Here is a 21,563-nt window from a genome sequence, read left to right as displayed (position 1 = left end):
TTTTTTGGCCCACTGATTCTTTCTGCTTACTCATCAAAAAAACCGTACAAGAGGGGTGTGGGTGCTCTGGGTAGGTATCGTTTCACTAGAGTCTGTACTCTGTAGAGTTAGATGGAATGTTAATTTTGTAGTTTTATTCATAGTACTGAGGGTAATTTAGGCATAAAAGAACACGAATCTTAAACAAGGTTTAATGGGTTGTTTTGCTTAGGGTGCAGCGTCACTGAGAGCCTTCTTCTGTTCTCTTCTTCTTCTTCTTTCTCCTCCTCAGCATAAAATCATTTTTTTTTCTCTTTTTCTAACTTTTGTCTTCTTTACTTTGTTTTTCAAAGTTCTTCTTCTTCTTCTTAGTCTGTCTTTCCCCCCCCCCCCCCTGGTTTTATTCTCTGATTCGTCTTCTTGTAAAGTTCTCTTTCAAAGCTTCCATTAATGGCAGACATAATCAATCCCCCTATGGAACAGCTTCAAGACCTTGAGTATTGTATAGACTCTAACCCTCCTTGGGGTAAGTATGCTCCTCAACTCTCAATCTCTGTCTTTATGTCTCTGGTTTTTGTCTCTACTTGGGTTTTAGGTATCTCTGTTCTTAGTTCTCGTTTCTTATTAATCAAGCATTTCTCTGTATGGAGACAATTGATATATTCAAAATGGGGTTTCGTATGGGTTTCTTACTTTTGAGCTGTTACATTTTGGTTGTTTATTGTTTAGTGGAATATGGCTTAATTTTTTTTAATAAGGAAGTTTAGTTTCACAAAAAATGAGAGCATTTTTTCCAACTTGGGTCTTGCTGTATGTTTGATTGTATTGATTGGTTATAGGCACTATGAACCTTCTAGAATGAGATTTTATGGGAAATCATTTTGGAGAAATGATAAGATTATCAATTTTTTAGAATAAGGACTGTCAATGCTGCAGTTTTGGTTTCGTTGAGTTTTGATTTTAACAGTCTTAAAAAAAGTAGGGTTTTCATTTGAAAGATAGATCAGGTCTCCAACCAGTATCCAGTTACAATGTCATGGAAAACATAATGTGCTCAGTTCCTCTAGAGAATGATCTTCTTGGGGTTACTAATTGTTCTTTAACTTGGCCGCGCCAGTCTTACTCTTACTAAATTGTCAGATTGAGCAAATGTGTCTGCTTTCGTATGGTGATAGTGAAGTGGGGATTATCTTTTGTAGACCAGCATAAAAAATTTCTTGTGCTGAAAGCTCCCACATTTAAGATTTTTAGCTCTGGACTTATTTTGACCTGTAAAATTTGGTAAAATCTTTGTTCTGATTAAGTTTTCATCATTTGCTTGATTGCTTCCATCAAATACAAATACACACGCATGGTAAAACAAGGAAATGTCTAAGTATGCTCTTAGGTTTGAGTGGACTAATATGGGTTCATGAACATTCTCTCAAGCACTAGAGAATCTTGAATGGATTGTTTGTCGTATTGTTTGTGGTAACTGGAAATAGTGTCTCAGTTCGAATCTATGTTGAACTCATTAAGAAGTGTGGTGCCACATTCAGAAGCTTATACCTACTTAAAATTAAAAACGCGATGCTAACCTAATACTTAGCCTGAACAATGATACTGAACGACTGTGCTTGAATAGTTCTAGTTGTTGCAGCTAAACATCTCCATGGAGTCCTAGCAAAACCCTTGGATCCTGGCCCATGGTTTCTTTTGCTCTAAACATAGTCTTTGAGATCACCTATTGGGTTAAATCCAATATATAGGTTTTACAGAGGTAGGCAAGTGCTCAACTACCTAGAGAAGTTTCCTCACATTAAAAGCATATTATATCTGGACTTACTGTTTGTGTCCTGTATTTGTCTGTTTAAAATAAATTATTTTAGGGTCTGGTTTGCAGTTAGTGTTACAATTTATGTATTTGTTTTTTCCGCCAATGAAGTTCTAAGACGTATGGATAATTGGACATCCTAAGAAAGTACCTCCCACTTTTTTTTCTCTAGTAATGAAATATGTTTTTGTTTTCTTTTAGCGGAAACCATCATATTAGCATTTCAAAACTACATCTTGATGTTGGGGACTACTGTCATGATACCAGCGGCACTTGTCCCACTAATGGGAGGATCTGATGTAAGCTGGATCTTACTTACTACTCATGTTGTTTTAAATAACTTCATGTTTTGTATATTTTCTGTTTCTAATTCCTGATTGCTAAATTTGTTTCCCAAAACTATATAGGGTGACAAGATACGAGTGATACAAACACTACTATTTGTATCTGGCATAAACACACTTCTACAAGCATTGTTTGGAACCAGGTTACCAGCAGTAGTTGGTGGTTCTTCTGCCTATCTTGTACCTATCCTTTATATTATCGGAGACTCATCTCTACAACAAATCACTGAACCTCATGAAGTAAGTTCTGCAGACAACTTTGATCATCTCTCTACCTCTATCCATTTCTGCTGCTTAACTTTAATGATTCAGCTATATTTATGCACATGTGTTCTCAACTTGCAGAGATTTTTACACAGTATGAGGGCAACTCAAGGAGCCCTGATTGTAGCTGCAAGCTTACAGATCATACTGGGATATAGTCAAGTATGGGGGCTTTTTTCGCGGTACACATTCAATTCGTTTCTAAAGATTGTGCTGGCATCTGCTCCAATCTCAGGTTACTTACTTAGTTCTTCGTGATTGAATCACAGTTTTTTCAGCCCTCTCGGTATGGCACCTGTTGTCGGATTGGTTGGTTTGGGGTTATTTGAGCGTGGGTTTCCTGTGGTAAGTGTTGCTAGCTTTGGGGATTGCATTTTTCTGTGCTAGCAGTATGTGCCAAACAGTGATCTGGCATAAATGCAAACCTTGTGGCAAATTAAACCAATTGGATCCTGATTCTTGATACGTCCATGTGCACTTTATTTCATGTTATCTGATCCCGCAAATAGCGGTGGATCCTGTGTCTGATGTTGGTAGACTCATTTTGATATATTGGTTTCAGTAAATGAATCACCCGGGGCAGGAATTTATAAAAAAAATCAGATCTGGTTCTTGTAGGATCTGATTTCGGTGTAGATAAAATATGAGGACGTGAGTTGTTCTCAGTCCACATATAGATTTCATGGCGACCATTGGCATTCTTTAATAAGTTGGACGGACATTCTTGGCATATAACTCATATTCATATATATGTATTTTCCTGTGAAGTGTTGATTTAATCTGGAGGTTATACTTAGTATTATCATATTTCTTTGTTGTTTAGGTGGGCAACTGTGTTGAGATTGGGATTCCTATGCTCTTGTTAGTCATTGGATTGTCACAGGTAGGCAGTCCTATATTGTAGTCAAATACCGTTTTTTTTTTAATCAAGTTTATGCATAATCTTTCTTTTTTTTCATATGGTGTATGGTTTTGTGTAACTGCAGTACCTGAAGCACATTAGGCCTTTCAAGGATGTCCCAATATTTGAAAGGTTTCCGGTACTGATTTGTGTCACGATCATTTGGGCCTACTCCCATGTCTTAACCGCAGGTGGGGCCTACAAAAATAGACGTAATGTAACCCAAGTGAGCTGTCGCACTGACAGAGCCAATCTCATATATGACGCACCTTGGTAAGTAAACACAGAAGACCTGAGTTATAGTTCTTGCATTTAGATCACTTTTTTCTGTTCTAAGTTCTAACTGAAATTCCTTACTTTTATGCGTATATACAGGTTCAAGTTTCCATATCCTCTTCAATGGGGCGCACCAACTTTTAGTGCAGGTCATTCATTTGCTATGATGTCTGCAGTCTTAGTGTCTATGATAGAGGTCGGCCATTCTGTCTATGTAAAAGTAGCATTGGGTGTTATTTAACTGTGTGTGTTTAAAAAATCAGGATTTACATTTTGCACAATTATGAACTTCTACATATTTCCAAAATCGATCTTCATCTTATCAAAGGTGTTTCTTATACATTTTTCTTTCCATTTATGCAGTCAACTGGCGCATACCAGGCAGCATCCCGCTTGGCGATTGCAACTCCACCTCCCGCGTATGTTTTGAGCCGAGGAATTGGTTGGCAGGTGAACCCATCGAATTTCATATCAGCAATGCTTTTTTTTTCAGCTTTATTAAAAACAAAAGGTCTTGAAATAAATAATTAAATTGTACCTCATATCTATGCTTAGTGAGTTTCACAAGGTTACTTCTTACACTATGTCCATCATGCCAATATTGCTCAAGTGTAATGGTATTTCAAAATTGTGCCGCTTCTCTGTCAAGATAGAATTCAAACGAATAGATCAGCGTTTGCAACCCCAGTATCCAGTTAAAAGTAACAGGTGGCACCATGTTGTATGTGTCAACATGCATTAATACATGAAGAGTACTGATCATAATCCCTTTTTGGGTTATATTTCCTAACTCAATGATCTTTCTCTCTTTTTTTTTTAATCTCATAATATATTCAAGGCATTGACGACTTTGTTGGATTATTTGTTTTGTAGGGTATTGGGATATTGCTTGATGGTCTTTTTGGAACTTTGACTGGTTCTACCGTATCAGTGTAAGCTCATGCTTTATTTTCCATGGTGTCTTCTTTTTGGCTATATAGTTACAATGACAGTTTTGGCCACAAATTTTAGGGAGAATGTGGGGCTTCTTGGATTGACCCGAGTAGGCAGTCGAAGAGTAGTTCAAATATCAGCAGGTTTCATGATATTTTTTGCTACGATGGGTAGGTTTCAACCACTATTTGAATCTCGATCACTTCCTGGATATTCTTGGGCAGATCCGTTGCAAACGGCAATTTTAAACATTTTGCTTACACTTCGTTCTCTGCTTGCAGGAAAGTTTGGAGCTCTCTTTGCATCTATTCCCTTTCCCATATTTGCCGCACTATACTGTGTTCTGTTTGGTCTTGTGGGTATGTTAATAGCCTCTCTCTCTACTCTCTCTCTCTCTGGCTGGCCATATTATTTAAATAATCTTGTTTTTTCGCAGCTTCGGTCGGGTTATCCTTCCTTCAGTTCACAAACATGAATTCCATGAGAAATCTCTTTATCCTTGGGATATCACTTTTCCTCGGGATATCGGTCCCCCAGTATTTTAATAACTTCTGGTTAACTGCACACCATGGAGCTGTTCACACTCGTGCGGGATGGGTTAGTTTCGATCTCTTTGTGCTTCATTAAGGTTTTCACTCGTGATTTACATTATTGTGTGGATCTAACGATGAGAGGAGGTAAATAGGAGGAGTTCGGTTTTTCCTTTACCGCTTTTAAGCTGGGTGGTCAAAACCACTTATTATCCATCTGTTGAGTGTGATGCAGCATAAAGATGACCAAGTCACCACGCATATGCAACACATGCTTGGTGTTGGGCAAACTAGAGAGTTTTATGCTGAACCCATTCATTTAAAAGTCATATGAACGACTCTTTTTTCCACTTCTGAAGATAGATTCACGAAATTATATTGTTATTAGTTATTGCAGTTCGATGAAACTCGTTTAGGACTCCCCGCCTTTGATTATGCATGATAATTTATATTTTGTATTTTAAAGTTTCTGTTATAACGATAGATGTTCTTTTGCGTCTTTTGCAGTTTGATGCCTTCTTAAATACAATTTTCGCATCTCCACCGACGGTGGGATTGATTGTTGCAGTGGTTCTTGATAACACACTAGAAGTTGAAAAGTCAAAGAAGGATCGAGGAATGCCGTGGTGGGTAAAGTTTAGAACTTTCAGAGGTGATAACAGAAATGAAGAGTTCTACACTTTACCATTTAATCTCAACAGGTTCTTTCCACCCACTTAACAAAGAAAAGAATGGAATTCTAACTAGTAGGTAGACAAGGAGACGGGAGGAAGTGAGATCTTTTGCAATCCCACGGTGGGTCAGTTATTGAAAATTGGCGGTAATGATCCAGAATGTAATCCATCTCCAATCTTTCTCTTCTGTATTTTTTGTGGACTTATTGTCCAAAAAATCTAAATAGGGCTGTAGAGAAATTAATCCAAAATACTTTGTAGAGTTTCTAGTGTAATAAGAAAAAAAAAGGAAATTAATTACCAACATTTTTCTGAACATTCTAAAGGATGGTGCTGCCCAGGCTCGAACTGGGAACCTTCACTGTGTAAGACTACACCACAGCACCTCGTTGTATTAACTTTTTGTTTGTATAATTATATTTAATATTGAACAATTACCGACATCAACTTAGGAAATCTCAGGGAAGGCTTCTTTGAGTCTTGCCCCCAGCACCGAAGGTGTTTTTAGTCCGTTATCCGCTTCCTCTGTAGTGTAGCAGAAGATACAACTCCAAAAAAAAACCTAACTCAGTTGTACCTACCGACGTGGAGGAGAGAAGCTTAGGCATGTCTGTCACGTCACGTGACTCACGTGTAGTACTCGGTAGATATCTCTTCTCTAAGGATGGCAATTTGCCCACCCAAATCCATCCCCGTGGGGATCCGCCCCTATGGGTTAGGGTTTTACCCGTATAAACGGGAAACGGGGGCGGGGTACGGGGAATCCCCGAAGTACTGATGCGGGGATGGGGTGGGAATGGGATTCAAGGTCCCCAACCCATACCGTCCCGTACACCTATTATATATATATCTGTTATCTAGGGTTTAATAAAAATATATAGATATCGTTTTTGTTTATTATTTCGGTGTTCATGCTTATTAGGGTTAAAGGCGCTCGTAAGGTATAAGTTATAACTCATGACTCCCTAATCTATACAATTTATATTTTTGATGATTGATCATGGAATGTTAATTAAATCATGTTGTAATCCATTTCTATACCGAAGCTTCGACGTTTTCTCATTCGAACCTGTATGTTCAAATAAGACCACATGTTTCATTGAATTCATTGACATTTGTAAAAAACAAGTGATACTTTTTTGTAATTTCTTTCTTACCGTATAAGAACATAAATGACTTTTGATTTAATAGTTGGCTGTTTCGTCTTCTTATTAACTCCACAGTTCATAGTGGGTATATGGTCATGATGTGAATCTTTAGAGATGGATACACAAAATGTCTTTTTCTGATTACGAATCTTTTACTATTTATTTTATCTTAATTCTTTATGTGTATACAGTTACAGTGATTCCAAAGTCGTAACAAGATGATCATTACACCGATCCTAGACGAAACTGAAGAATCTCAATATGAATACCATGTACGGACAACTCCAACTTCGCCTCCACCAGCTAATGACGTCCAACTTCAATCTAATGATACTGCGCATCCAAATGCAGCTGATGGTGACGATGCCGAGGATGAAGCTACCAAAACAAGAACAGGGAGGAAGAGGTCCATAGTCTGGGGTCACTTTAAAAAAAAAGAAAATAAGAGGGGAAGACAAAGCGGTTTGCGATCATTGCAACAAGATACTAGGAGGAAAAAGCAACCATGGGACAAAGCATCTACATGATCATATGAAAAGATGTCCTCGACTTAAACAGACAGACATAAGACAAGCGGTACTTACTCCGAGTAGAAAAAAAGATGTGCGAAACCAGCTTACAACATATAATTTTGATCAATCTGCCGCCAGGAAGGAGCTCGCTTACATGATAATTCTACATGAATACCCGCTTTCCATCGTCGAGCATGAAGGATTCAGAAGATATTCAAATGCACTCCAACCACTGTTTAAGGTGGTATCCCGAAACACCATTAAAAATGACATTTTCAAAATATACGATGAAGAAAAAGTTAAAATAATGCAGCTTTTAGAGAAACATCAAGGAAAAATTGCATTAACCACTGATATGTGGACCACTAAACAAAAGAAAGGATACATGGTCATTACATCTCATTTTATCGATGATTCATGGATCCTACAAAGCCAAATTATCAGGTATGAATACATATACCTATATATTTTATGTAGATGTTTTTTCTATTGCTAATACATGTGTTATCTGTACTAGGTTTATGTATGTTCCATGTCCACATACAGCTGAGGTCCTCTCGGAAGCATTGATGGAATGTCTGTTGGATTGGAATATTGATGGTAAGATATCTACTATTACTGTTGATAATTGCACCACTAATGATCTTATGATCAAAAATACCTTGGAAAAATTGTCAAGTAACTCATTACTATTGGGTGGAGATTTGTTTCATATGCGTTGTTGTGCGCACATACTAGCTCTCATAGTCAAGCAAGGATTAGAAGGGATTAAAGGGGCAATCGAGTTGATTCGTAATAGTGTTTCTTACTGGAAAGCAACACCAAAACGAGTTGAAAAATTCGAAGAGGCTGCTCGTCAGTTAAATATTGCATGTACAAATAAGCTAGTCCTTGATTGTGAGACTAGATGGAACTCTACATATATGATGCTTAATATTGCTATTAAGTATCAAAGGGTCTTCACTCGCCTAAAGCAACGAGAGCCACAATATAAGTATTTGCCCGGTGAAGAAGATTGGTCGTTCGCAAGGGAGATGTGTGATAAATTGAAGATATTTTATAACTTCATGAAGAAGTTTTCTGGAGTAAAATATCCTACAACCAATCTTTTTTTCCAAGTATTTGTGAGATTAGATTGTCATTGAACAAGTGGAGTAAATCTAAATTTGATGTGATAAGAGAAATGGCATCAGGTATGATAGAAAAGTTTCAAGAGTATTGGATGGTGATCAATGGGATAATGGCAGTAGCAATTATGTTGGATCCAAGGTTTAAGATGAAATTGATTCAGTTTTACTTCCCGCAAATTTATGGTCCATCTTTTGCAGACTTCGAAATGACTCGAGTAAGCAATTTATGTTTTGATTTGGCTAAAGAGTATGAACTGAAAGTATTTGCTGATAAATCTATTGGCCAAAGTGATTTTTCATCCACTTCTCGATCAGAGATGTATGGTTTAGATGATGACGTAGATCCTTTGGATAAATTTGATATGTTTGTCTCTAATAGCACTCAGACTAGTACTGTTAAGTCAGAGTTAACATGTTATTTGGAGGAAAGTCTTTTACCTAGGGCGAATGATTTTGACATACTAGCATGGTGGAAGACAAATTGAATCAAATATCCGGTCTTGCAGTGTATGGCTAGAGACATCTTAGCGATTCCAGTGTCTACAGTTGCTTCAGAATCTGCTTTTAGCACTGGAGGTAGATTTGTGAGTATCCAACGTAATCGACTTCATCCAAAAACATTGGAAGCTCTGATGTGCACTCAAGATTGGTTGTGGGATAAGATGGAAGGTAAAAGAATATTTGTTATTAAAGCAATTTTTACATTTAAATACTTATTTACGGTTATATATGATACATTTTATTTATATTTCAATAGGTGAATTAAAATTAGAACGGGGAATTTTTTGGGAAGATAATGAAGAAGACCATGATGAGATTATTAACATGGAGGAAGATGGTTAACAATGAGGAACTAAGAAGTAAAAAGAACCATGATTCTTCATTGTGGATCAATTGTTTCCTTTATTTTTCAGTTTTAGCTTAGTTATGATAAACTTAAAATTTTAAGATACACTGCACGGGTTATTATTATTGTTTGAAACATTATAATTATTTTTAAACTATTATTATTTATAAAATTCTAAATATTTATTATAATGTTATGGTAACCCATGGGAAACCCATCCCCTACGGGAATTCCGCATACCCGTCCCCGCCCCATTCTTATGGGGAACGGGTAGGGGATGGGTTTTGGTTTTTTGAACGGGGTAGGGGATGGGATTCAAGGTCCCCGCCCCATTGCCATTGCCATTGTCGTCGTCATCAATCAATCAATTTAATGATAGTACAGATCCTAGTTAGTAAGTTCGCGAATGATTCGCGAATCATTCGCGAATTTTTCCGTATCACGAATTTTACCGTCTTATTCGCGTACGTTTGCAACTCCGAACCCAAGTCGCGTATTATGTGGCATTCCCGGATTATTCGCGAACCGTTCACGAATTTTACATATCCCGAATGATACGTCCGCTTAATTCGCCATAAATTCTTTAGCTTTTACTTTTCAAAGATCCCATTTTTTGGGATTTACTGCCTCCCGAGCATACACGACCGAATATTAGACGTGTTGTAATTTTTATGAAACAAAAACGACTGAAGAGATTTGAAGGTGAAGGTGAGAGAGATCTCAAATTCACTAACCAAGCATCTAAACCACCATACGACGTCCTCTTGGATAACTAATGTTGTATATATTATTAATATCATCATATTAAGTTTATTTTTTCTTTAAATAACTCACACATATGCATAAAAATTGGTCTATGACCTTATAAATACAAATTATTTGTTATATATAAATACCGAATTTTCAGAGCCGAACTCACATTTATAAATCGAATTATACACGTACGTATGTCGTTCCGAATTACTAACGAATCACATCCCGTTGACCGAATTTTAGACCGAATCCGGATTTTACAAAACCGTATAATACTCATACTCGTACGTTTGACGTTCCGTACGTTTGCCGAATCCCGAATTGCTAACTAGGGTACAAATTTCATCTCACATCCAAACTCAAGGAAAGAATAGTCATTCAGTGTGTGACACGCAGTTGACTCTTTGGTAGTATTTCCATCCTATCCACAGTTTCTTCTTCTTTTTAGTTTTTTCTTCTCTGACTCGCCCTCCAGATTGTCCGCAAGACAGACAAAGTTTATAGATAGAGATTTTGATGGCGGGAAAAACCTAATCAGATCTCGAGAAATCTCTGACTGTAAATTTAAAAAAAGGGAAAAAAAAAAGAAAAAAAAAAGTCTTCTCTCTGTTTATGGCTTCATCATCATCTTCAATTTTAATTTCCCCTTGTATTTCTTAAAATTCAGTTCGGCTTTAATGAATGAATTATTCTGTTGATAGTAAATGCATCTACTTCTTGACACGCCTTACAAAAAAAGCAGATTCATTCATTCACTCAAAAACTTTATCTTCTTTAAAGTTTAATCTCTCTCTATTTCTATCGAAATTGGTTCTGGTTGGTTTCATTCATTGTTTTGATACGCGTGTCGTGTCGTGTCGTGTCGGTCTCTGACGTTCTTGGATCACGTCCATTGACGTGTCTCTTTGGAACTCTCTCCATTAACAAACTCTTGGTGTAAGCTCTTTGTTATGAAGCTCATTGGTGGTGATTGTTTCTTTTACTTCTATTCACTTCTGTGTTCTTCTTCATCTTTGTATTTGCTTTCAGGTCTAGTTTTCGATTTCAAAATTACGTTTAATAAATTATTTGAATTGTTTCTGTACTGATGTTTTTTTCTTCTTTCTTTGCAGAGAATTTAGGTTATTTTAGAGTTAATTTCAGTTCAGAGCTTAGTTGCAATGGGTACAGGAGGAAACGGCCAACATTTTTTTCCCTTGACAAGTCTGCAAATTGGGTAAGTTGGTGTTATCCTTTCAAATTTTATAACTGAACTAGTCTTCCCTTTAAATTTCCAGAATTTTAATCTATAGCGGTTAGCATTGTGTAGTACTTTGATTAATGGTTTACCTGTTCAATTCATATGTGAAAAGAAAGTAAGACAGTGAAAATTGGTGGCTCGAGAAATAAGAAAATGATAATAGACACAGATAATATTGTTGTTGAAAAGAGAATTTTGTGTAGTGGTTTTACTTGCTAAATAAGAATTCCTTCACAAAGAATTTCTTTTGTGGATTGAGTAAGAGAATCAGTCAAAGATTTTTAGTGAAATTTGAAAAATGCAATCCCATCACAGTTGCAAAAGTACTATTCTTGTGAGAGAATAACCACTGAAACTGTAACAAACTTCATTCTGTAAATCGATGACAAGACGGAAAAGGAGAAACTGTAAAAAAAAAAAAAATCTTCAGTATCTTCTATATTGCAATTGGAGCTTTAGAAACTAGAGATTGTGGATAATCTGTTGATATTCATTAACTTGTGTTGCTTCGTCAAAAATAAATTATTGAATTGCACTAATGATGTTTACATTTTGCTGGTGTTTGTTGCAGGGATTTGCAGTCATATCTTTCGCGCCTCTGCCTTTTTCTGGCAACAGAAAGTAACAGACTTTATATTTTAGTTGACAATAGACCATGGTTGAATCACCTGGATTCACGGCCAGCACACCTTTGGCAGTTGATGGTTACCAAGGTTGCTAAGAGTTTACTAAGTCATCTTGTTTATGTGTTTGCTTTGAATGTGGTAACCTACTTACAAATTTGTAACATGCTGCAGTCCAGGTTGTCTCCGTTTGCAAACACTAGAGGCCAGAAGGAGCGGAAGGGATTCAAATTCAAAAAGAATATCAATTTTAAGGGTATTTCAAGATCCAACATCAGTGACATTAGAAAATTTGAAAAATGGTTCGCTTTGATTAGTGCTGCAGCTTTGTCTCAAAAGGAATCCTTGCTACCGGTAAAAAACTTGAGAAATGCTAAGTTGTTGAATAATGAACTGCACCGAACCTTATATGGTTTCATTGTATTTGAAGTCGACTGGAATGATGTTCGTGGTATGAACTATTTAAACGAGCTTCAGGTATTGTCAGCCTCTAATGTGCATGCTGCGATTTGATTTTGCTATATTTGTGGAATTGTTTGCTTATTCATGTTCTGTATGCACCTGCAGACAGATACATCACTTGCATTAGAGGCTAAGCTCATGAAGAGATGGGAATTTGACAGCATTGAGCAGGCCTCAAATTGCATCCGTTCATGGTTCTCGGGAACACACTTTGAATTGGTATGGTTGCAGGCCTACCTGGACTCACCTCTAGGTATGCATTTCATGTCTCATTTTTCTTTACCAGATTAGAGTAAACCTTCTATGGCCAAGAATAAATTTGTAAAATCTTCTATTCAGGCGGAGTCGAGGGTTTTGAAATCCTTAGACCATCCACTCTCCAATCATTGAGATATTCTTCTGCCAACTTCGTTCATTTTTTTCATAAATAGTGTTTTGGCGAAGATTGAGCATTTTTAACTAGTTTTAGTGCGAGATGAGTTTGTATTTTTCTTCAAAAGTGAGGAGTTTTAATATAACTCTTTAACTTTATTAGTGAAATATTTTGGTGCCTATTCACTCGAGGTCTGTCTAATGGATTCCTGCTTCAAATGCCAAATCATATTTTATAATACTTTGTTTGAAACTTTGTAGGGGAGGTGTTCCATGACGCTCAAGAAAATTTCTCAACTCCTGACTGTAATGGTGATTTTGCAATAAATTGTACAAAGAATGGATCTGTCGAAGATTCATCATCTCCTGGTGGCTTGAGAAGTGAGTTTGGTGTGTACCCTGCACGCGTAGAATGCAGAGAATCGACACTACAAACACCACCTCCCCCCACTGGACCTTACAAGAGAAGAAAAATAATGAAACCCATACCTTATGAAGATGGAGTCGATAAGTTTCCTCTTGGGGTCCAGAATGAAAGTATAGACTTACCAAAAATTTCAGTGGCTTCATCTTCTTCTAGTAGCCGCGCAGAAACCACAGTTGAAGCTACCCAACACAGAGATGTTTTGATATTGTTCAGGTTTAATGACCATGACCTCCCATTTAAACTAAGGCAGATAATCATGAGCGATGTACGGTTACTTACACTGCTTGAATCAGGGCTTCCATCTTGGGTTATCTTTTTGCAATCATATCCTCTATTTTGCCACCTTTATCGTCCATGGATGTGCCTCGTGGCAAGAGCATTATATGTGTTGATCTCAGTTGTCACGGTCGTAATTGGGTTTTATGATTTGTACAAAAATGTCCCAGTCCTTAAGGCGACTGTGTCCAGTGTTTTCGGGCCACTTTTTGACTGGATTGAAACTTGGGAAATGCTATCAAGAATCAAGTATTTGGGGACCATGCTATTTCTGCATAATTTTGAGAAAGCCGTCAAGTGGTTTCTAATGGCGACACGTTCCTTCAAGTCATTCTTTTCAGTTCTCACCCAGCCGTTTGCTGGCCCAGTTATGGAGCTTGTGGAGATCTTTCTTCCCTTTTGGAATGGATGCTTTCAAGCAGTTGAGAGCTTTCTTACAGTTATTTGGGTTTTGATTGATTCCACATGTGGCCTAGTAATGAAGATAATACAGTTGTTGCTCTCGCCAGTGTGGTTCATCCTTGGTGTTATTGGAAGCATTGGTATGTTATGAGCTTCACTTGTCTGTTTGCCAGTATAGGATTGCATAGTATCATGTTTTAATAGTGTGCTTTCTTGTTTTACAGTGTCCGCCATTGTTTATCCAATCATTTGGGCCATCCAGGAAATACTTTACACTCCTATACGTCTGCTTCTAGTACTGGCAAGTTTTGTAGCTTATATTTTCTCTTGCATGATTGAGTTTGTGAGAGAGATTTGGTTGTTTGCAAGTAGCATTTTCCAGCTAAAGTCAGCTGCCGAGGCAGGTACATATGAAATTTCTTTATGGCGTTCACTTTGGAATGACCTTTTCTCACAGGTAACTATATTGTACTCCCCTACTGCCAGCTTAGAGCAACTGGATATTGCTTAGCTAATCCTAATCTTAAATTGCAGGTCTTCCGTGCTATCCGAAGCATTATAAATGGTTTTGTTGCCTTCTTCGTCGCGTGCAATAGGCATCGTCTAAGGTAATATTTTGTGCATATTTCTTCTTGATGGAAATTACTGGTTAACCACTTCAAGTTTGATATTGGCTTTCGGCTTTACATTAGGTATTTACTAGAATATTTGTAAAGAAAGGCTTCAACGTTTCATTAGTAGTATCGAAGGGAGGTAGAAACATGTCTAAGACGATAAAATATAGCTCTACAAAACATTTTTTAATCTCAATATTTCTTTGCTTCTTTAGCAATATATAATTTCTTTGCTTCTTTAGCAATATATAAATAAGGTTGTATTGTAAGCATGTTTCCTGGTTGCGCATCTTCGACCGCAGGGGCTTCTCTAGAAATGTTAATCTCTTTGTTTTTTCCCTATCAGTAATCATGTTGACAAGTATACTCTAAACTTTTGGAGGCTCTTCTGATGACAACGCTGTACTAGATTAAAATGCACAACAGATAAAAAATGAAGTGTCCTTTCACCGACTGACTAGGTTCGGATTTGGAATTTCACTTAGCTTGAGAACCGATCTTTTTAACATTCACACAAAAGCTGTGGAAAATATGTTTCTTAACATGCAGATTTTTAGCCCAGTAGTAACACATGGTTCAATGGTGTTTTGAGTTTGAGTTTCCTTGTAGTGACAATTTATGGTCAATCTTGAGATTTGTAGCTCATTCGTAACAACTAAGCTGACTTGGATTTGTTTTCTATTACCATATGCACAGCATCTACAATCATATGCAGGAGTTCTTCTTTCGGCTATCTTGCTTAGCTGGCAGAAATCAGACTAGGAATTTTAATTATAGACGAAGATATGGTGCTCAGGATCAGGTAATTGCTCTCTTTTTAGTGTTTTTTTACGCTCTTTTTACCGAAAAATAATCTTTAGGATGTTGGATATCTATACTCTCCTTTTGGATGATTGTTTTAAAAACAGCTCGTATCTGTTCCAAAGCAGGATTATGTCATTACGTGCACTTGTGAGAAAATAAGTGCAAAATCAAATCTGTTCTAAAACAAGTAAACTGTTGTTGTTATCCTTAGAAATTGCATTGATCTTTCTCATGACTCATCTTTTTCTGCAAACCACCTCTTTTTGTTCTGTCTAACAAGATGATATCCCTAATTTTTGTCTTGGTTATGATGAAACAGATGCAATCAAGAAGAAAGACCCAAGGCAGGTAAGAATGCTTTTGAACCCAAGTGTTTTTTATTAATCAATAGCAAGGAAACAGGGCTAACATGATCTATTTTGAAACTGCAGGCACCCTGAGCAAACACCAGAGAAGCCAGACTTAAAAAGATGTGCTAGTAGCCATATGCAGCATTCATTGGATTACAGAACTCCCTCTAGGACGCTAACACTATGAAAATTTGAAATTCTTCCGCCTGTAAATATGAGCTCCATTTTTTTTTGTAAATTTGACATTAGATTATAAGAGCAGTTCCAGCTGGATGGGCGGATGCGCCCATTTTCACCCCACAGTGGGACTGTCAAACCAAGGAAATGGATGGGCAAATGCTCAAATATAAAAGTTTTCCCATCTCATATAATATTTAATAAAACGGGCCTGTTTAATTATTAAAAAAAAAGAAATAGTTTATACAATACCAGGTCCCACTAGTTAGATTTGCTTATTTACCATTGTCCGTGCCCATCCACATTAAGTAAATATTCCAGTCTCCACTGAGTTTGCCCGAATTGCCTTAAATAAGTTATCTTTTCTACATTTTTTCCCCACACAAACAGGTTAATAAGTTTTCAAGTTTCTATCCTCCTCGATGATTCGCTTAAGCTCAGAACTAAATTTTTCCAATGTCCAACTTTACAAACCTTTCAGAATGATGAATGACAGCTAAAGCATCTGCGGCATGATTAGTTTCACGATAAACATGACCAACTCTTACTCCTTTAAGCCTATTACGGAGTTGACAGATCTTCATCCATAAAAATAATATATCCCAACCAGGCTTAGGATCAAAGACTATTCATTAAGATATGGACAACCATAGAATCGGTGCTTATATGAATTTTACTAAGGCTTTCCAAATAGCTAAACTAAAAACAAGCTCAACACCCCTTAATTCTAAAGAAAGCACAGATTCAGAACTAGTATCTCCAATGGCAACAACAACAGGAAGGTCTTGATGATCTCTAATAAGAGCAGCAAACCCACCAGGGGCAAGAAACTTCCACATGCACACAATTTGTTTCTTCTAAATAAGCTTGCAAGACACACCCCATATGTTTAAGAACCCGCACAGAAGGACTATCAAAACCTACTGGCTTCAATTTTCAATCTAACATCAGCTACAATGAGATAGCTAATAGAATTGACACTACTGACTGGTGAGAATGGACCCTTTTGTTCCCCTCTTTCCGGATGTGGCAGATGAAACTATTCAGAGCAAGTCTTTTAAAATTATCCACAACTCATTCTCCAATAAAATGCTCATTACACCTTTGCAGTTCAAGGTCCCACTTGAGAAGACAAGTTCTGAAATAACCCGACTTGTACATAATGCCTTGCCATATAACAGAGGAGAAACTGCAATTGCAGAAGAGATGATCCTCATCTTACAAAGAAGACAAACATCATCAGAGATAACCTCCCACTGAACAAGCTCGCTTCTAGTTTTAAGTCTTCGATGCATAGCGAGCCATCCAATAAAAGAATGCCTAGGAATTAAGCCTTTGAACCAGACAAGCCTGGATAAAGTCATAGACGAATCTACAGTGGGATCAGTGGGGTTGATGAGTGCTAAAAAGTGCATATTTCTATATATTTTTCTTGGCATTTAACTCATCTTTTGTGCATTAATTCTACATTTTATCCCATATTCTGTATTTTCATTGTTTTCAAGAATAAATATTTTTCTTACTTAATTCTGCATTTTTAGGTAATAAATAAAGTCTGGATAACTTGCGGAGCGGAAAAGAGCTGAAGAGTGGTGAAAAGCCGGGAGGAATTACACAAGGAAGCCGCGAAGAATGTTGTGCACAAGACCAAAAGGCTAGAAGTGGGCTTGAAGAGGAAGAAATTGTTCTTAAAGAAGAAATGGGCTCAGAATTATCCCAAGCCCAACTTATCTCCCAAACTCATTTCCCAAACCCATATTCTATACCCAAAAGCCTAAACCAAATTTACCTAATTTTCTGTTTTTGGGGAAAAGGGGCTGTGAACCCTAAACTGATAATTGGGGGGTATAAATTTGTATTATGTGGTGTGTGTGAAACTCTCTGGTATCTCTGGGCTAGCCAGTGAGCACTATTAGCAATTCATTTTCAATTCATGTTGAATCTTTCTTATGCATAAAAATTGACTGTGAATTGTATGCTGTGTAATGTGGAGCATGTTTATACCTGTTAGCATCATGATTACAAGCATATCCATGTTCTAATTCACTTGCTAGGGCTTAGAGAAAGCTCTTGATCATATGCTAGGAATGTTAATGTATCTGTATGTTCTTTTGTTGAGCTGAATTGCCTTAGGATGATTGCTTAGTCATTTGAGCTACCTGCTTGTGATCACCTGTGCTGTTAGAAGACAGCTGATACTAGGAGTAGAGCTAGGTCTTTGGCCAAGATTTCAATCCACTAGAGAGACTGCCTTAAGCTAAACTAGCTAGAGAAGCTAAATGCCTGTGATCAGTTGTGCTGATTAAAGACAACTGATGCTAGGGGTAATTTGGCTAGGATAGTTAGTAGAATCCTCATTGTAATCTTTCAGGAAAGAACAAGACATACATTGCATCATAATTTCCTTAGCCTAGGGTCAAGTAGTGGAATCAAAAGCCTTAGTATCTTCCTTTGAACTCAGATAACCTTAGAAATTCCCCAAAGAAAACTTTAGCAAATCCTCCAAGTCCCTGTGGACAAACCCTTATTTACTTTTTCTTGCTTCAACTTCCCTGTGCACTTGCAGGCTAGTTTAGGTAGTTCTTTTCCTGACACACCAAGTTTTTGGCGCCGCTGCCGGGGACTCGGTAGCGGTTTGCTTGTTTTCTGTTTTCTTTCTTGTTAATCTTACTTGTCCTGACCTGCAACTTGTTCCTGTTTTCTGTATGCTCCTGCTCTTGCATTGATCTTGTTTTTTGCTTCACTAAGTGCTTTGCCTTGCACTACCTTGCATTGACTGTGCTGCTGCAGTTGCTGTGCTGCTGGTGCTGTGAAGCTGCTGTGCTGCTGCTGTTGCTGTTGCTGCTGTTGCTGTGAAGCTGCTGTGCTGCTGCTGTTGCTGTGAAGCTGCTGTGCTGCTGCAGTTGCTGTTGGAGCAGTTCTGCTAAAGTTGCTAAGGAAGATCCAAGCCCAACTGGGCTAGTGCAACAAAAAGGGATAAAAAGCCCAAATTTGGGCTCCCTCCAAAAATCAAGTAAGCCTAACCCATGAGCTAACCCAACTGGGCCTCATTAAATTTATTTGGGCTTGTATTTAAGTATTTATATTTGGGCCTGTAATAATTTTTATTTTTATTTTTCTTTATTTTCTATTTTGGGCTTGTAATTATTTTTATTTTTCTTTTTCTTTTTCTTTTTTTTTGGGCTTGTAACTATTTGTTTGTTATTTTTCTTTTCTTTTGTGGGCTTGCACTTTGTTTTGGACTATAGGTTTATATCCCAACCATTGGGCTCCTAACCTTACAAAAAAAAAAAAAAACTGTGGGCTTGTTAGATGTTATTTCATCGATCAATGATCTTGTTAGGATATGGTTGTGACCTTTAGAGACCAATCAAACCGACTAATTAGAGTCAATCCAATAGACCCAATTGACATACCCACATCCTCTGAGGAAAACACACCGGACCAACCTGAGATAATGGAAGAACCCCGTAGCCTCAAGGATTACATGTACCCCACAAGGACAAGCCAACCCTCGTGCATTGTTTTACCAGAAGCTACTGGTCATTATGAGCTAAAATCGAGCACAATACAAATGCTTCCCGTGTTTAGAGGAATTGAAAATGAAAACCCTTACCATCACGTGAGAGAATTTGAGGAGATTTGTGGAACTATACGTTTCACTCAGATGTCTGACGAAACCCTAAAATTGAGACTATTCCCTTTTTCTTTGAAGGAAAAGGCCAAGTCATGGCTGTATGCCTTACATCCACAGTCAATTAGGACATGGGACAACCTCACAAAAGAGTTTTTCAAAAAGTTCTTCCCTAATCACAAGACTGCGACGATTCGTCAAAATCTGAACAGCTTTGTACAATTAGAAGGTGAAACCTTAGCTAGATATCTTGAGAGATTCAATGAATTGTTGCTTAAGTGTCCCCATCATGGTTTTGAGAAATGGAGACTTGTGCAAATTTTGTATGAAGGTTTAGATGTCTCCACCCGAACAATTGTAGAGTCTATGTGCAATGGACTCTTCACAGATAAAAGTGCTGATGACTCTTGGGCTTTCCTAATTGAAGTTGCCGAAAAAACTCAACAATGGGAGTCCATTCGTGAACCTAGAAAGACTACACCTGTAGATAAGGTCCATAGAATTGAGTCTAATTTTGAGGAAAATGCAAAAATGGCAGCACTAGCAAGAAGAATAGAAGCATTAGAACTTCAGAAAAACGTAAAACCTTCTACCACTGCTTTCTGTGAACATGTCGAAATGGCTATCTGTGATATATGTAACGGTTCTGACCATCAGGTCAGTGATTGTCCGGAAATGCATGCATTCCAAGAATCTAGGCTATAACAGGCACATGCTATGTTTCAAAAACAAGAGCATAACCCTTATTCACAGACCTACAACCCAGGATGGAGGAACCACCCCAATTTTTCATGGTCTAAAGGACCCATTCAAGGAGGACCATCTCAACCCACTCAAAGCTATCAAAACAATCAAGGCTATCAATACCCTAAAAATCCTCAACAGCAGTCGTACCCTCAATACACTGCTGACAAGAAATTGTCTAGCATTGAAGAGAGTATCAATCAGTTGACCCAACATCTGATGAAGAATGAGAAAGCAACTGATCAACGAGTCTCCGCTCTAGAACTACAGATGGGTCAAATTTGCGATGCACTGAATACAAGAGAAAAGGGTAAACTTCCTAGCCAGCCCCAATAGAATCCAAAGAGGATATTTCAAGCAGGAACATCATCTTGCAATGAAACCTCACCCGATCAAGCCCATTCCATCACCACTCTCCGAAGTGGTAAGATTGTTGAGAACAATGTAGGCATACCACAATCAAATAAGTCTGAGCCAAGCATATCATTGCCTACACCACCAAAGAACACCTCCAACTTAGAAAAGGAACCTGAGTACATTAGCGAAGCCGACAATCCCACTGTTGTGAATACCCCTCTAACTCCTAATGCTCATGTTGCTCCATATCCTCAGAGGTTAGTTCGCCAACAGATAAGCACCCACTACAATGAGATGTTAGAACTGTTCAAAAGAGTCAACATCAACATTCCTTTTCTTGAGGCAATTAAGCAAATCCCTGCATATGCCAAATTCCTCAAAGACTTGTGCACTCAAAAGCGCAAGATTAATGTGCACAAACGTGCTTTCTTAGCTGAACAGGTGAGTTCCATCATTCTGAACAAAACTCCACCTAAGTTTAGGGACCCAGGTTGTCCAACAATTTCTTGCACTATAGGAAACCACATGGTCAGTAAAGCTTTATTAGATCTAGGTGCAAGTGTGAACCTCCTGCCATATTCTGTTTATGCGCAGTTAGGTCTTGGAGAATTGAAGCCAACACCCATAACTCTCCAATTGGTGGACCGATCCGTCAAAGTCCCTCGAGGTGTAATTGAGGATGTTTTAATTAAGGTTGATAAGTTCTACTTTCCTGTAGACTTTATTGTCTTAGACACTCAACCTGTACAAAACCCGGATAGTCACATTCCTGTCATTTTAGGACGTCCTTTCTTGGCGACGTCTAATGCGATTATCAATTGTCGTAATGGAGTGTTGAAGCTGTCTTTTGGGAACATGACTGTCGAGCTGAATGTGTTTAATGTTAGTCAACAGCATGTGAATCTTGATGATGAGGATGTACATGAGGTCAATATGATTGAAAGTTTGATACAAGATTCATTGAATGGCATTATGTC

General features: G+C 37.7%; 3 protein-coding genes across 5 annotated transcripts; all 3 read left to right on the top strand.

Moving 5' to 3' along the window:
* The first annotated feature begins 222 nt into the window (after positions 1–222).
* LOC113348544 (nucleobase-ascorbate transporter 1-like) lies at positions 223–5,760 on the top strand. The gene is made up of 14 exons (XM_026592361.1): positions 223–505; positions 1,994–2,091; positions 2,200–2,376; positions 2,482–2,582; positions 2,670–2,745; positions 3,224–3,283; positions 3,387–3,574; positions 3,677–3,773; positions 3,941–4,027; positions 4,451–4,509; positions 4,589–4,680; positions 4,792–4,869; positions 4,947–5,107; positions 5,548–5,760. Exons 1-14 carry the CDS (start codon positions 430–432, stop codon positions 5,758–5,760), a joined length of 1,563 nt encoding a protein of 520 aa, XP_026448146.1. The 5' UTR covers positions 223–429.
* Positions 5,761–7,080: 1,320 nt separating this feature from the next.
* LOC113351673 (zinc finger BED domain-containing protein RICESLEEPER 2-like) lies at positions 7,081–8,519 on the top strand. The gene is made up of 3 exons (XM_026595616.1): positions 7,081–7,275; positions 7,421–7,818; positions 7,892–8,519. Exons 1-3 carry the CDS (start codon positions 7,081–7,083, stop codon positions 8,517–8,519), a joined length of 1,221 nt encoding a protein of 406 aa, XP_026451401.1.
* Positions 8,520–10,490: 1,971 nt separating this feature from the next.
* On the top strand, positions 10,491–16,100 carry LOC113348543. 3 transcript variants are annotated; one of them, XM_026592358.1, is made up of 11 exons: positions 10,491–11,040; positions 11,217–11,320; positions 11,916–12,057; positions 12,142–12,444; positions 12,535–12,682; positions 13,063–14,046; positions 14,131–14,363; positions 14,441–14,514; positions 15,217–15,322; positions 15,644–15,672; positions 15,756–16,100. In XM_026592358.1, exons 2-11 carry the CDS (start codon positions 11,265–11,267, stop codon positions 15,859–15,861), a joined length of 2,181 nt encoding a protein of 726 aa, XP_026448143.1. In that variant the 5' UTR covers positions 10,491–11,040; positions 11,217–11,264; the 3' UTR covers positions 15,862–16,100. The 3 variants fall into 3 exon arrangements, with proteins under 3 accessions (XP_026448143.1, XP_026448142.1, XP_026448144.1); XM_026592357.1 differs by having other exon boundaries at positions 10,491–11,070; XM_026592359.1 differs by having other exon boundaries at positions 10,491–11,133.
* The last annotated feature ends 5,463 nt before the right edge of the window (positions 16,101–21,563 follow it).

This window comes from Papaver somniferum, chromosome 2, assembly GCF_003573695.1.
Source record: "Papaver somniferum cultivar HN1 chromosome 2, ASM357369v1, whole genome shotgun sequence".
In the NCBI taxonomy this organism is placed as follows: Eukaryota; Viridiplantae; Streptophyta; class Magnoliopsida; order Ranunculales; family Papaveraceae; genus Papaver; species Papaver somniferum.
Note: the sequence above shows the minus strand (reverse complement) of the source record. Positions and strands in the feature narration are given on the sequence as shown.

What these genes read in the sequence shown, in the direction of transcription:
- LOC113348544 (XM_026592361.1), top strand. Translation starts at nt 430, where the DNA reads ATGGCAGACATAATCAATCCCCCTATGGAACAGCTTCAAGACCTTGAG. An exon ending in AAATCACTGAACCTCATGAA is followed by an intron (nt 2,377 to 2,481) that starts GTAAGTTCTGCA and finishes CTCAACTTGCAG; the next exon opens with AGATTTTTACACAGTATGAG. An exon ending in GATATTTTTTGCTACGATGG is followed by an intron (nt 4,681 to 4,791) that starts GTAGGTTTCAAC and finishes CTCTGCTTGCAG; the next exon opens with GAAAGTTTGGAGCTCTCTTT.
- LOC113351673 (XM_026595616.1), top strand. Translation starts at nt 7,081, where the DNA reads ATGATCATTACACCGATCCTAGACGAAACTGAAGAATCTCAATATGAA. An exon ending in CAGGGAGGAAGAGGTCCATA is followed by an intron (nt 7,276 to 7,420) that starts GTCTGGGGTCAC and finishes CGACTTAAACAG; the next exon opens with ACAGACATAAGACAAGCGGT. An exon ending in CTACAAAGCCAAATTATCAG is followed by an intron (nt 7,819 to 7,891) that starts GTATGAATACAT and finishes TATCTGTACTAG; the next exon opens with GTTTATGTATGTTCCATGTC.
- LOC113348543 (XM_026592358.1), top strand. Translation starts at nt 11,265, where the DNA reads ATGGGTACAGGAGGAAACGGCCAACATTTTTTTCCCTTGACAAGTCTG. An exon ending in ACTATTTAAACGAGCTTCAG is followed by an intron (nt 12,445 to 12,534) that starts GTATTGTCAGCC and finishes ATGCACCTGCAG; the next exon opens with ACAGATACATCACTTGCATT. An exon ending in CTACCTGGACTCACCTCTAG is followed by an intron (nt 12,683 to 13,062) that starts GTATGCATTTCA and finishes GAAACTTTGTAG; the next exon opens with GGGAGGTGTTCCATGACGCT.